The 14,215-nt window shown below is 37.4% G+C and overlaps 1 protein-coding gene across 1 annotated transcript; it reads left to right on the top strand.

Annotated features, from left to right (window-relative positions):
- Positions 1 to 4,917: 4,917 nt before the first annotated feature.
- Positions 4,918 to 14,155, top strand: LOC106396355 (ABC transporter G family member 33-like). Its single transcript, XM_048753300.1, has 22 exons — positions 4,918 to 5,308; positions 5,383 to 5,506; positions 5,841 to 5,926; positions 6,012 to 6,096; positions 6,179 to 6,338; positions 6,411 to 6,487; positions 6,564 to 6,617; positions 6,698 to 6,788; positions 6,866 to 7,167; positions 7,409 to 7,690; positions 7,759 to 8,072; positions 8,157 to 8,317; positions 8,507 to 8,610; positions 8,685 to 8,838; positions 8,913 to 9,023; positions 9,102 to 9,505; positions 9,576 to 9,866; positions 12,528 to 12,611; positions 12,688 to 12,821; positions 12,885 to 13,112; positions 13,193 to 13,619; positions 13,787 to 14,155. Exons 1-22 carry the CDS (start codon positions 4,980 to 4,982, stop codon positions 14,051 to 14,053), a joined length of 4,269 nt encoding a protein of 1,422 aa, XP_048609257.1. The 5' UTR covers positions 4,918 to 4,979; the 3' UTR covers positions 14,054 to 14,155.
- The last annotated feature ends 60 nt before the right edge of the window (positions 14,156 to 14,215 follow it).

The following is a 14,215-nucleotide window of genomic DNA, read 5'->3' as shown; positions in this document are numbered from 1 at the left end:
TCGGTATTCTTTCACCTAGCTAGCCCAAAGGGAGTCACTTTTAGAGAATAGTTTCCAGATCAGCTTTAAACACAGAGTCTTATTCCAAAGACTGATGTCTCTTAAGCCCAGGCCACCTTCACGCTTAGGGAGATAAACAGTTTGCCACGAAACTTTAGCAATGCATTTCTTCATTTCAGTTCCACCCATAGGAATTGAGAGCACATGCTTTCAATTTTTTTTATGCATCCTTTAGGCATAATGAAAGCAGACGTCCAGAAGTTTATGGATTCATAGATGATAAAAGATAAGAGCTGTCTCCTACCAGCAAAGGATAATGCCTTAGCAGACCAGCAGTTGAAGTTTGAAGAGATCTTTTCCAACAGTGATCTGTAATCTGATATCCTCAGCTTTCTATACATCAATGGCAGCCCAAGATACCTGATTGGCATTGAACCCATGTTGAATCCAAGCCTAGAGATGTCAAGAGTCTCTGCATCGTTCAGACCAGCAGTGAAGAGTTCAGTCTTTGCCCTATTCATTCTCAGACCCGACCATAAGGCAAATTCCTCCATAGTATCAGCAATACATTGTACAGAGCGGGATGTTCCATCAGTGAAAATCATTAGGTCATCAGCAAAGGAGAGATGTGTGACCTGGAGAGTAGACGTTTTTGGACGGTACCCAATAGATCCATCTAAGTACTTCTGTTTTAGTTGCTGAGAGAACACTTCCAAAGCAAGGACAAATAGGTAAGGAGAGAGTGGATCACCTTGGCGGAGACCCCTTGTTCCTTTGAAGTAGCCACAAGACTCGCCATTTATAGCCACTGAGAACTGAGTTGTTGTCAAGCATTTCTTGATAAGGTTTCTGAATACTGGAGGGAAATCAAGTGCTTCCAGGGTATGGAGAATGAAGTCCCAGTCAAGGGTATCAAATGCTTTTTGGAGATCAACCTTTAGCATGCAACGCTTTGAGATTTTTTTCCAGTTGTAACCCGAGACAAGTTCTGTAGCCAGAAGAACATTCTCAACGAGCATACGACCTGGAACAAAAGCCGACTGAGAGCTTGAGATTAGGGTCAGCAAATGTACCTTTAGTCTATTGGCAAGGAGCTTTGAGGCCACTTTGTAGACTGTATTACAACATGAGATAGGTCTGAACTCAGTAATATTGTTGGCATTGACCTTCTTAGGGACCAGAGTGATAAGGGTCGCATTCCATTGCTGTAAAAGCTCCCATGTGTTCAAGAATTCTCTGACTGCACCTATCATGTCTCGGCCAACAGCTTTCCAATTTCCGATGAAAAACTCGGCAGGGTAACCATCCGGTCCAGGGGATTTATTCCTTGGAAGAGACATGAAGGCATCCTGAATGTCCATGTCAGTGAAGGGAGCAGATAGAGCAGTGATAGCATCCTGAGAGAATTTAACTTGCATGAGAGAAGCAATGTCCTCTGGTGTAGAGGTTGTTGGCGCGTTAGAACCACCAAGCAGCCGTTGGAAATATGCTACAGCATGCTGCTTAACTCCATCAAGAGTATCAATCACCGTGTCATCGTCATCAATGAGGAAGTGGATGTGGTTCTGATTCTGTCTGACCCTTATAACCCGGTGATAGAAGGTTGTGTTTGCATCCCCATCCACTGTCCATTGGATCCGAGAACGTTGCCTGAGGAATTTGTCTTCAGCTCGTGCTAATTCAAACCATTTGGAATGGGCTTCCCGCTCTGCTTCATAGGTCGTAGAGCTTGGGAAGGTTAGAGACAGGTGTTGGCATCGGGTGAGTTGATCAAAAGCTTCTTGGACTCGCTTCTCCAAGTCCGAGTAGTTTTCTTTATGGAATGAACGAATAAGAGGCTTCAGGTGCTTTATCTTCTTATACACACAAAGCTGCTTTGAACCATGAAAAGACAAAGAGTTCCAAGTTGTTTTGATAAGCTCTGGAAAGTCAGGGTGCAGGTTCAAGTGGGCAAAGAATCTGAAGGACCGCTTCTGCAGAGGCTTCAGTTGATCAAGGAAAACACAACAAGGACTGTGATCAGACATTCCTGGTTCCCCAAAAACTGCAATAGATTCAGGAGACTGTTCCAACCATTCTTCATTACAAAGGACACGATCAAGCTTTTTGGAGACTGATGAGTTGGACCAGGTAAACGTAGTACCACTGAACTGGAGATCAGAAAGGGAGCACCTTTGAAGGCATTCCCTGAAGTCTCGCATACCCCTTGAGGAGGTTGATTGATCAGCGCGGGAGTGTTCTGAAGGTGAGATGATCTCGTTGAAATCACCCGTAACAATCCAAGGAAGACCGCAAAGCTGAGGTAAGCAAGAAGTGGTTTCAAGCTCGCCCCATAATAGTCTTCGTTCTTTTCTGCAATTTGAACCGTAGACAAAAGAAACTCCGAACTCACACGACTGAAATGGCAGTTTGACAAGACAGGTGATCATTTGGAGGGACTTAGATATTATTTTCAACTGTACTGAAGGCTTCCAGACAACCCAGAGCTTCCCAAGATCAGAAAACTCATAATTCTCCTCAGAAACCCAGCCATGCAAGATATTATTAATCGTAGACACCGCATTAAGATGCTGTACATGAGTCTCAACGAGGCAACCAAAAAAATGATTATACTTACGAATCCATTTCCGAAAACTACGCTGCTTTACAGAATTATTTATTCCTCTTACATTCCAAGAAAAAAAAATCCATAAAAAAGGGGGGGTTTAGAAGGTTTAAGAGCCTCCAGCCCTAGCTTTCAACTTCGCCCGCTTCTGATAGCGTTTGGAGAAGAACTCAATGAACTCATCACTGTCATCATCTGGATCGTCCTCATCCGCTGAGAGAGATGTATCGGACGAGGAGGTAGAGCTAGATAGCTGTTTAGGTAGTTTACCATCGGCTGATAAGTCCTTATATAGACTTCATTTGCTCAAATCATGGTGGGTAGAAACCGTGTGATCACTTTGCTCACTAGAGGAGCGGACAACAGCTGAGTTCTTCTGAGGTCCTGTGCCCTCATAGTTTGAAGCCACAGTTTCGAACGTGTCCACAAGTTTAGTTCATTTCGCTTTCCGAGCTGTCTTTGGCTGACCCACAATTGGGAGCAAACTTTTTATAGGTGCCTTGCCCTTCTGTTTCCTGAGGTCAGGAGGAAGATGGTTTGTTCTCGGGCAGGCAGCGGTAGTGTGCTTCACCGAGTTGCAGGTTTCACAGGTTCGGGGAGCAGATTTGCATCTTGAAATGGTGTGCCCAAATTTCTTGCAAGACTCACAGCGAGAGGGAAGCCATGGACAAGAAACAACTATTCTCCTTGTGTCACCTCCTTCAAAACGTGCGTTTACGAATTCCGGTAGAGACTCACGAGGATCAATGACAGTATAGACTTTTGCAACCTCCATGTTAGTGAGGTTTTCCGTTGCCGGGTGTAAGCACACAGGATGCCCAACGAGCCCTGCAATCTTCTGAAGGGCGTCTTTGTTGAAAAACTGTAAAGGAACATCAGTGAGCTCAAGCCAGACATGAACCATTTCCAACTCAGGTTTAATTTGCTGGATTCCTGGGGACCATTTGACAACAAACATGGTTTGGCCATCAATTTGCCACAGGTTCTGGCTGAGGATACGGCGCCGAACGTTGGGGCAGGGTACACGGAAAAGGTAAGCATTTCCGTCCATCTTGTTGACTGTTATGTCCCGTCTTTGACGACTCCAAATTCCATTCACGATAGCATGAACGGCTCCACGAGCAGGGACTTCTTCATAGAACTGGCCCAGGATGAAACACTCCCAAGTTTTCTTGTTTTTCTCAACCACTGCATTCGGAATCGTTACACATTTCTCACCAGAATCTAGCGTGTAAGGAGTCTCCTTTGGAAAGAGCTTCACAGAGGCTTCTTTTACAAAGCCTTTCCAAAGGTCCGTCGGTGACTGTTGAGCCGCGATAGAAGGCGGAGCTTTGTCTGTTGTGGTGGATTTTTCAGTCTCCGGAGGAGCCAAAGAATGGGTTGCGGAACCAGGTACAATAGGGTTTACTGTAGCTAGGGTTTTGGATTTTGGGGTTTCGGTGTCTATGGCCAGAATAGGGATAAAGACTTCCTGGGCAAGGATGGGGTCTGAGTCGTTTGGGTGGGGGATCCAGCCAGAGCGGAGACAGAGGGTTTCTTTGATTTAGCGGCTGAGGATGAATCAGGCGCCGACGAGGGTTGCTTGCTAGAGGAAGGGTTGGTCGTTCCAGTGGGAAGACGACCGAAAGATTGTTTTTTCGGGGGTTTCTTTTTTGCCATGAGAGAAGGTGGGAGCCGCCGCCGCCGAGATCGGCGACGGTGAAGAGAAAACGAAAGGCTTCGCGTCTTGGGAGAGAAAGGAGTCAAGCGCGTGAAGCGCGTTTCTTTTAAGAAGACATTTTTTCTATCCATTCTCGATCGATAGTTTGTTCATCCATCGCTTTTTCCTTTGCTACAGTAGAATATATATAGAATGTATATATAGTTGTACACATGCGTAATAGAAGTACTAGCTCGAAATAAAATAAAATGATCACTTTTTCAACAAAGTGATCATTCAATTTACTATTTGATTTTCAAAAAGTTAGATAATAGTATATTTCCCACTTTGTTGACCACACAAAACTGCAGTCTAAAAATAATTTAAATTGATTTGCTTTCCGAAAGTTCGAATTAATTTGATGGTTTAAAAACAAAATGGAATAAAGGACGAAAATAACCTAAAAGAGAACAAACATAATGATGTGAAGAATTTTAGATAGATTTACGTAACAATACTTTTAGGAAGAGTTATGATGTATAAACTCTACCACTCATCACCTAACTATTTGTAAATGTGAAAAGCACAATTACATATATTTTATTTTATTTTTGATCAAACATATATTATATTTTAATATTATTATAGACGTTACATTATAAGTAGACGATAAATGCCATATCTCATAATTGAGCTCATCTCATTAAGAGAAGACGCCAAGAAACTCACTGAGATATGGATGGAGAAGAGTTGAGAATGGAGCTTTCAGAGATTAAAAAGAGTACAGGAACTAGTTTCAGGAGCAGCTCTTCTTCAAGTAATGAGCATGCGGCTGAGGCTGAGTATGCTCTGCAATGGGCTGAGATCCAGAGGTTACCCACTTTCAAACGGCTGAGATCATCTCTGGTCGATGAAGATGGTGAGGCTGTGAAGAAAGGGAAAAAGGTGGCTGATGTCACCAAGCTTGGAGCCATGGAACGTCATCTAATGATTGAGAATCTGATCAAACACATTGAGAATGATAATCTAAAGCTGCTCAAGAAGATTAGAAAAAGAATGGACAGGTGAAAGATGAGATTAGGAAACAAACCTTGTGAATTTTGAACTTGTGGCTTTAACCGAAGTTTCTTACATGCAGGGTTGGTGTAGAGTTTCCGAGCATAGAGGTGAGGTATGAGCATTTAAGTGTTGAAGCAAAGTGTGAGGTCGTTGAAGGGAAGGCCCTTCCAACTCTATGGAACTCCTTAAAGCGTGTTTTCTTGGTGAGTATACTCCAGAACATGATGCATATTTATTGTGAACAAACACGAATAAATTCAAGAAACTTAGAGAGCAAAACACGATTGAAGTAAATATCAGTTTTACAGTTTGTATATTGATTACGTGAATGAATAATTTACAATATTATAGACCCATAGTTATACAGCCTCAAACCCCAATATTTCTTTTTTTTTTTTTTAGAAAAACTTCATTAGTCCAATCAATAGAATTATATGTTTTTTTAATGCTTCACGGAGATTTTACTCACTCTAGAATCAACAAAATTGCAACATGGCAGTAGCTAGTGTAGATAACTCTACTCTTTTTCATCTTCAGGAAATGGTGAAGCTGAGTGGTATTAGAACACGCGAAGCAAAAATAAGAATACTTAATGATGTTAACGGCATCATTAACCCGGGAAGGTTAGTCGAAAGAGGACCTCTCCTTTGATCTAAGCTTTGAGTTTTGTGTAATGCACTCAACTAGTGCATCTTCTTGTTGCTCAAGGCTAACTCTGCTGCTTGGTCCTCCTGGATGTGGGAAAACTACTTTGCTTAAGGCTTTGTCTGGAAACCTGGACAAAAACCTTAAGGTTTCAGATTCTGTTTCTCAAGTCCCTTTCAGATGCTTTTGCAGCATATTTGTGTAATCATGTATCTTTTTATATTCCACAGCGTTCTGGTGAAATCTCCTACAGTGGACACCAGCTGAACGAGTTTGTCCCTCAGAAGACATCAGCGTACATAAGTCAACAAGATCTGCACATTGCAGAGATGACAGTGAGGGAGACAATTGACTTCTCTGCTCGTTGTCAAGGTGTCGCTAGCCGAACAGGTACATGTCTTTATAGAAAAACTCTCTTTATAAAGCACTCTCTAAATGGATCTTATCTCTCTGCTGAAACAGATATTATGATGGAGGTCAGTAAAAGAGAAAACGATGCTGGAATCATTCCTGACCCTGAAGTAGATGCTTACATGAAGGTTCACTCCTGAAGCTGATCTTTTAACCCAAGACGGTTTATTACAAAACCTTTCTTTTCGTAATGTCATTGTGCAGGCAATATCGGTTAAAGGACTTAAAAAAAATCTGCAAACAGATTATATCTTGAAGGTAGCTTCTCTGACACTATTCAGATTTGTAGTCCTGGACTTTGATTAGCTTCTTGATCATGTCTTGTATTACATTTTCAGGTCCTAGGGCTTGACATTTGTGCGGAAACATTGGTTGGGAATGCGATGAAAAGAGGCATATCCGGGGGTCAAAAGAAGCGTCTTACCACAGGTTTGTTTCATAAGAATCCTGAAAAATGTTCATAGTTTTGGTGGCATGTCATGTTTTCTAATGATTTGTAATTACAGCCGAGATGATCGTTGGTCCAACAAAAGCTCTATTCATGGATGAGATTACAAACGGCTTAGACAGTTCCACAGCGTTTCAGATAGTCAAGTCTCTTCAGCAGCTAGCTCACATTACTGATGCAACCGTGCTTGTTTCCCTTCTTCAACCTGCTCCAGAATCATATGACCTCTTTGATGATATTGTGCTGATGGATAAAGGAAAAATAGTGTACCACGGTCCACGAGACCTGGTCTTAAACTTTTTTGAGGAATGTGGATTTAGATGCCCAGAGAGGAAAGGTGTTGCAGACTTTCTACAAGAGGTAAGAAGCCAAACATCTGTTTAGGCCGGGCTTGAACATAGCAAGTGAAGCATTGGCATATAGCTCCAAAACTTTAGAAACAAATTATGTATATAGGCCTCCAAATTTGATTTTTTTTAAAGAAAATCATAAACCGTTACTAAATTTTTATTAAATCGTCTATAGCCTCCAAAATTTTAGGACCGGCCTTCTGACACTGACCTTAGTCCCATGGTCACTGACACTGACACTGACCTTGCAGGTTATATCTAAAAAGGACCAAAGACAGTACTGGATGCACCAGGACTTACCTTATAGGTTTGTCCCAGTTGATACATTTTCCAAGAGATTCAAGGACTTAGAGATTGGGAGAAAGCTTGAGGAAGCTCTGTCTAAGCCATATGATAAGTCAAAACCACACAAGGATGCTCTTTCCTCTAAAGCCTATTCTCTTCCAAAATGGGAACTGTTCAGAGCATGCATCTCAAGAGAGTTTCTTCTCATGAAGCGAAACTACTTCGTCTATCTCTTCAAAACGTTTCAGGTTGTTCATTCTTCGTTTTTCAGACATATATCTCTCCTTAATTCTTAACAACCCTTCTTGTTGTGCAGCTTGTTCTGTCTGCAATCATCACTATGACTGTGTTTATACGAACAAGGATGGGCATAGACATTGTTCATGGGAATTCTTACATGAGTTGTCTCTTTTTTGGAATAACTGTACTTATGATTGATGGTATTCCAGAGATCTCTATGACTGTTCAACGCCTTGCCGTGTTCTACAAGCAAAAGCAGCTATGTTTTTATCCAGCTTGGGCTTATGCAATCCCAGCAACAGTGTTGAAGGTCCCTCTCTCCTTTATTGAATCTCTCGTTTGGACTTGCCTCACTTACTATGTCATTGGATACACCCCTGAAGTCTCCAGGTGAGAGCTTTTAAAACCATCCCTTGCTTGCTCCTTACTCGCAGAACATGTCAGAGAAAAGTAATGTTTATTTTGATGTTTTAGGTTCTTGCGGCAATTCATTATGCTCTTTGCTGTTCACTTCACATCGATATCGATGTTTCGGTGTATAGCTTCAATCTTTCAGACAGGAGTTGCTTCAATGGCAGCTGGTAGTTTTGCCATATTAGCCACCTTTGTCTTTGCTGGTTTTGCCATCCCATACAGTAAGACTTTTGAGGCTGTGCTCTTCATTTCAATCTTGTTCCAAAGTTCTATTTATTAAGTTACATAACCTAAAACCAATTGGTTATAATTTAAATGACTCATCTCTTTTATATATTTATATATTCCTTCCAACTTCCGATGTGGGAGACTGCCTCTAATACTATCAACATGACATTGGTTTGGTGCAGCTGACATGCCAGGGTGGCTGAAGTGGGGTTTTTGGGTGAATCCTATAAGCTACGCTGAGATTGGACTCTCTGTAAACGAGTTTCTTGCCCCAAGATGGCAGCAAGTGAGTCTCTCTTCCCCTTACTTATCTTCTCTTCATCCTCCAAAGACTAATCAGTATTCCGGTTATGTTTGCAGATGCAACCTACAAATGTTACATTAGGGAGAACCATACTCGAAAGCCGAGGACTGAACTATGATGATTACATGTATTGGGTTTCATTAGGTGCCTTGCTGGGTCAGACCATTATCTTCAACATCATTTTCACTCTAGCTTTGAGTTTCTTGAAATGTAAGTTTCCGAAATACCTAAAAAATGCCAAGGACATGAGCACTTACTGAAGAGGTCATTCTAACACATGACAGCTCCAACAACATCTCGTGCCATGATTTCCCAAGAGAAGCTACTTGAGCTGCAAGGAACAAAAGATTCATCAGTGAAGCAGAACAAGTTAATAGAAACAAACGAGGATTCAGGTGAAACATATTTGTCTTTCTTGTCAAACACGCAAACTATTTTTTCTCAGTTTCCATAAACTCTAATTCGTTCAACAGGGAAGATGGTGTTACCTTTTAAGCCCCTGACCATAACATTTCAAGACTTGAACTATTATGTGGATGTTCCTGTGATGAGAGGTCAAGGGTACGCTGAGAAGAAACTGCAGCTTCTCTCGAACATCACCGGAGCTTTCAGGCCAGGCGTTCTAACGGCGTTGATGGGAATCAGTGGAGCAGGAAAAACCACTCTACTGGACGTTCTCGCCGGAAGAAAAACAAGTGGATACATAGAAGGAGACATCAAGATCAGTGGATACCGTAAGGTACAAGAAACGTTTGCAAGAGTCTCAGGCTACTGCGAGCAAACGGATATACACTCACCTAACATCACAGTCGAAGAGTCTCTCATTTACTCAGCTTGGCTCCGTCTAGTTCCAGAGATAGATCCTGAAACCAAAATAGTAAGCCCTAATGACTCTAACAATCAACAATGACCTAGAAATTAAATCGACTGAAAAAAAATCGTTGCAGAGATTTGTAAAGCAAGTTCTGGAGACGATAGAGCTGGAGGAGATCAAGGACGCGATGGTGGGAGTCGCCGGCCAGAGCGGACTTTCGACGGAGCAGAGGAAGCGTTTGACGGTGGCGGTGGAGTTGGTGGCGAACCCCTCCATCATATTCATGGATGAACCAACGACGGGGCTAGACGCAAGAGCAGCTGCCATAGTGATGAGAGCTGTCAAGAACGTAGCTGAGACTGGACGAACCATCGTATGCACTATTCATCAGCCCAGCATTGACATCTTTGAAGCTTTTGACGAGGTATAAATACAAGTTGCAAAGTTTTTTACCAAAATAAATAGGTTGCAGAGTTTATTTATAAGTGGCTTTCTTTGCTCATCTTATTATATAAAGCTTAGTTCTTCAAAGTTGCTAATTAACATTACTGCAACACATAGCAATTGTATATTTAAGATTGTGACAATTGTTAATTTATCTCATAATTAAAAGTATATATACTAAGTTACTAACAAAAACGAATTTTATTAAAATCTTATTATATATATTATTTAATAGTAATTTTCCTTTTTTGAAATCATAATCAAAAGATAATTGCAAAAGTTTATTTGATAATAATTTTTCTTTTAATATTGTGACATGTGTTTAAATATATAATGATTAAAAATATATATAATAATATAATAAAAACGAATTTTGAAAAAAACTACTTTTAAAAATTATTTAATAGTAAAAACGATTTTAAAAAATATTTAGTAGTATTTTTTTTAGAAATTTTCCTTTTTAAAAATCCTAAAAAATAGATTTGAAAACAATTTATTTAATCTAATTTTTCTTTTCTAAACTTTTAATGAAAATATAATTATAAAAGATTATATTGAGCTTGGTTTTTCAAAATTTCTAATCAACATGATTGTGACATATGGTAGTTATATATTTAAAAATGTTATATGTGTTAAACTATATCATAATCACATCTATATTTAGGTTTAAGTTTTCACATATTATTTTTACAAAACACAATGGTATTTGCATGAAAAGTATTACCTGAGTATTTTCTTTTAATTTTTTGATACAACTCAACTTTTTATTATCCTAATTACATCTTATGATGCCTAGCATAACTTTTAATTTTGATGTTATTGTCTTACATGAGTATGTGTAAATATGATAAATATGTGGATTTTATGTATAAGAAAAAATATATAAATAATTAAACATAATTTTTCTATTAAAAATAAAATAGTTGTATAAAAATCTAAAATAAATAAAATAAATAAAATAATTAATTTCCTTTTTAAAAGTCTTGATAAAATAAAACGTAAAAGTAATCTTAATTTTCTTATAATTAACTAACTTTACTTTTTAATAACTTTTTGTTAAAGAAATCTAAACCAAAATAAACTTCAAATATTTCACATGATATGATTGTGATTATGTCAATAAAAACTTCCATTATGTGAAAATAACTTCTTCTTTTCCTAAAATCTTAAATAAAAGAGATTTCTAAAAGAAAATTCTTTTCTAATCTTAACCAATTAAGAATTTTTTTTTTTTTAAATCGTGACCAAAGAGATTTGTAGAATTTTATTTAATAGTAAGGTTTACTTCAAAAATTTAATGATAAACATGATAGTATCAATTATTAAATTAACAAGAAAAATTGTAAAAATATTAATGATATTGAAAAAATGAATTTTGATAATTGCGACTTATAAAAATAGTTAATATTAACTGGAAATAGTTATTTGATAGAAATTTTATTTTTTTAAATCGTAGACAAAATATAATTGTAAAAGATTATGTAATATTAATTTTATTTTCTAAAATTCTAGAAAACTGTAAAAGAATATTTGATAGTTGTTTTCTTTTTTTTATAAGAAAATTCTAAACAATACAATATTTTTAAGTCCTAACCAAAAGAGAATTGTAAAAATTTATTTGATAATATTTTTAGGATAGTGTTTGATGATGAACATGATACTAAAAATTATTTAATTAACAAAAGAAGTGTAAAATTAGTATTGATATGAATTGTAAAAATAGCAATTTTAAAATATTTATTAATAACCAAAAATAATTGTCTGATAGCAAAATATTTTTTTTGGAATTCTAAAGAAAAAGATAATTGTAATAGGTCATATGACAGTAATTTACCTTTTCTAAAATCTTAAACAAAATTGTAAAAGAGTATTTAATATTAATTTTTTTATTGTAAATAAAAAAGGCGATCTATAAAATAGAATGTTTTCCTTTTATTTAAAAATCCTAGCAAAAAAAATTTTAAAGACTTATTTAATAAAACATTAAATTAGTATATACGAACATGTATAATGTTGTCATTGATTCGATTGGTGTATTTAACTTTCATTTCTTTTTACTTTTCATTTTTTATTTTGGATTGTGTTCAGTTTAAATGTTTATATATATTATTTTCTCTAATCCTTAGGATAAAGTTTAATTATAATAACTCATCTATGCACCATGATTATAAAATATAAATATTAACTTGAACTTATGTGTGAAAAAAGTTTAGTTTTAAAATAAATCTCAAACAACATATGCAAAAAACAATCATAATATTATTTTATAGTTTTTATTAAATTAAAACATCAAACAAACCCGTTGCATTGCAACGGGCTCATATCTTGTTTTCTAATAAAATATTGGGAAAAGTTATAAGTAACATTTTTAGTTTTTGTTATAAAGTAGCATTTTAAAAGAAAAATCTCCACAATAATAGTTGTTAATCAATAAAAACATTAAATATTTTACATTGTAAACTCTAACCATAATTTCACTCAGTAAATACTAAACTTCAAATTTTAATTCCTGAAATCTAAAGCCAATTGATTTTTTAATGTGCTATTTTAGGGATTTTACCTGCTATCTTTTGGACAATAATTTAATTTAATGATATTTGAGGGTATTTTTTTAAAAAAATATTGTTTTTATGATGTTTAGTTGGTGCTTCTAAAGAGAGGCGGTCGCATGATTTACACTGGACCACTTGGACAGCATTCTTCTCATGTCATTAAGTACTTTGAGGTTAGCGTGCTACACAAGAAACAACATGTCAGTTTAGTTTCTATAATTTTTTAAATCTTTGTGCTAAAAAAAACAGAGTATCCCTGGAGTTACTAAGATTAAAGACAACTACAATCCCGCAACATGGATGCTTGAGGTTACCTCACAGTCCATAGAGACTGAGCTCAACATTGATTTCGCAAAAATCTACAACGAATCAGATCTTTACAAGTAAGTTAAAAAGCTAAAGACTGACTCATTCATGGTTATTGATCTCATGTGCTCTTTCCTTAGGAGCAACTCCGAGCTCGCTGCAGAGCTGAGCAAACCAGATACCGGTTCAACCGATTTGCATTTCGACAGAACTTTTGCGCAGAGCTGGTGGGGACAGTTCAAGTCTTGTCTATGGAAGATGAGCTTGTCTTACTGGAGAAGCCCTTCTTACAACTTGATGCGTATAGGCCACACTTTAATCTCCTCTTTGATCTTCGGTGTACTCTTCTGGAAGCAAGGACAAAAGATGTAAGTTTCACTTGTTTTGAAGACGAGTTTAATTACTTTTATTTGTGTTTATTTTTTTGTATTTTTTTTTTTTTGGGCAGAGATACTCAACAGAACTTGTTCACAGTCCTTGGTGCAATCTACGGTCTTGTGCTCTTCTTAGGGGTAAACAACTGCACTTCAGCGTTACAGTATTTTGAGACAGAACGTAACGTTATGTACCGTGAAAGATTCGCGGGAATGTACTCTGCGTTTGCGTATGCGTTGGCTCAAGTTGTGACCGAGGTTCCTTACATTTGCATCCAAAGCGCTGAGTTTGTGATCGTGATATATCCTATGATGGGTTTATACGCATCTGCCTACAAAGTCTTTTGGAGTCTCTACTCAATGTTCTGCAACTTACTATGCCTAAACTACCTTGCAATGTTCCTCATCTCTGTGACACCAAACTTCATGGTCGCAGCTATTCTCCAGTCTCTTTTCTTCGTTGCTTTCAACCTTTTTGCTGGATTCTTGATTCCACTACCGGTAAGATCCTTAAAACAAGTCATCACCATCTTTATCTCTTTTTTTTTGAAATATTATATTATTAATATTTAAATGAGTTTAGTACAAGATAGTGAGTTTATTAATATTAATACCTCACCATCTTTAACTATGCTTAATAATGTTTTCTTGATGTTGAAAAATTGCAGCAAATACCAAAGTGGTGGGTCTGGCTTTACTATCTAGCTCCAACCTCTTGGACTCTCAACGTGTTTTTCTCGTCTCAGTACGGTGACATACACGAAACGATCGATGCGTTTGGAGAATCCACGACTGTTGCAAGATTCTTAGAGGACTACTTTGGATTCCATCATGATCGTTTGATCTTTTCAGCCATTATTCTCATCGCATTCCCAATTGCACTGGCTTCTATGTTTGCCTTCTTTGTTGCCAAGCTTAACTTTCAAAAACGATAGATGCATCATCAAAACAACTCAAGCTTTTCTTTATGTATTTTTTATGTTAGAATACTTATCAACTAGTCATAAATATATTGATGAGAAGATATGTATAACCAATATCAGGGCCGGCCCGAGATTTCGGGGGCCTTAGGCGATATTCGTAAAGATTTCATTGAA

Source organism: Brassica napus, chromosome C4 (assembly GCF_020379485.1).
Source record: "Brassica napus cultivar Da-Ae chromosome C4, Da-Ae, whole genome shotgun sequence".
NCBI lineage: Eukaryota > Viridiplantae > Streptophyta > Magnoliopsida > Brassicales > Brassicaceae > Brassica > Brassica napus.
Note: the sequence above shows the minus strand (reverse complement) of the source record. Positions and strands in the feature narration are given on the sequence as shown.

Excerpts from the sequence above, each read along its gene's own strand:
- LOC106396355 (XM_048753300.1), top strand. The coding sequence starts at position 4,980 with ATGGATGGAGAAGAGTTGAGAATGGAGCTTTCAGAGATTAAAAAGAGT. Across the intron at positions 7,691-7,758 it reads ATCTCTTCAAAACGTTTCAG|CTTGTTCTGTCTGCAATCAT; the intron begins GTTGTTCATTCT and ends CTTGTTGTGCAG. Across the intron at positions 9,867-12,527 it reads TCTTTGAAGCTTTTGACGAG|TTGGTGCTTCTAAAGAGAGG; the intron begins GTATAAATACAA and ends TATGATGTTTAG.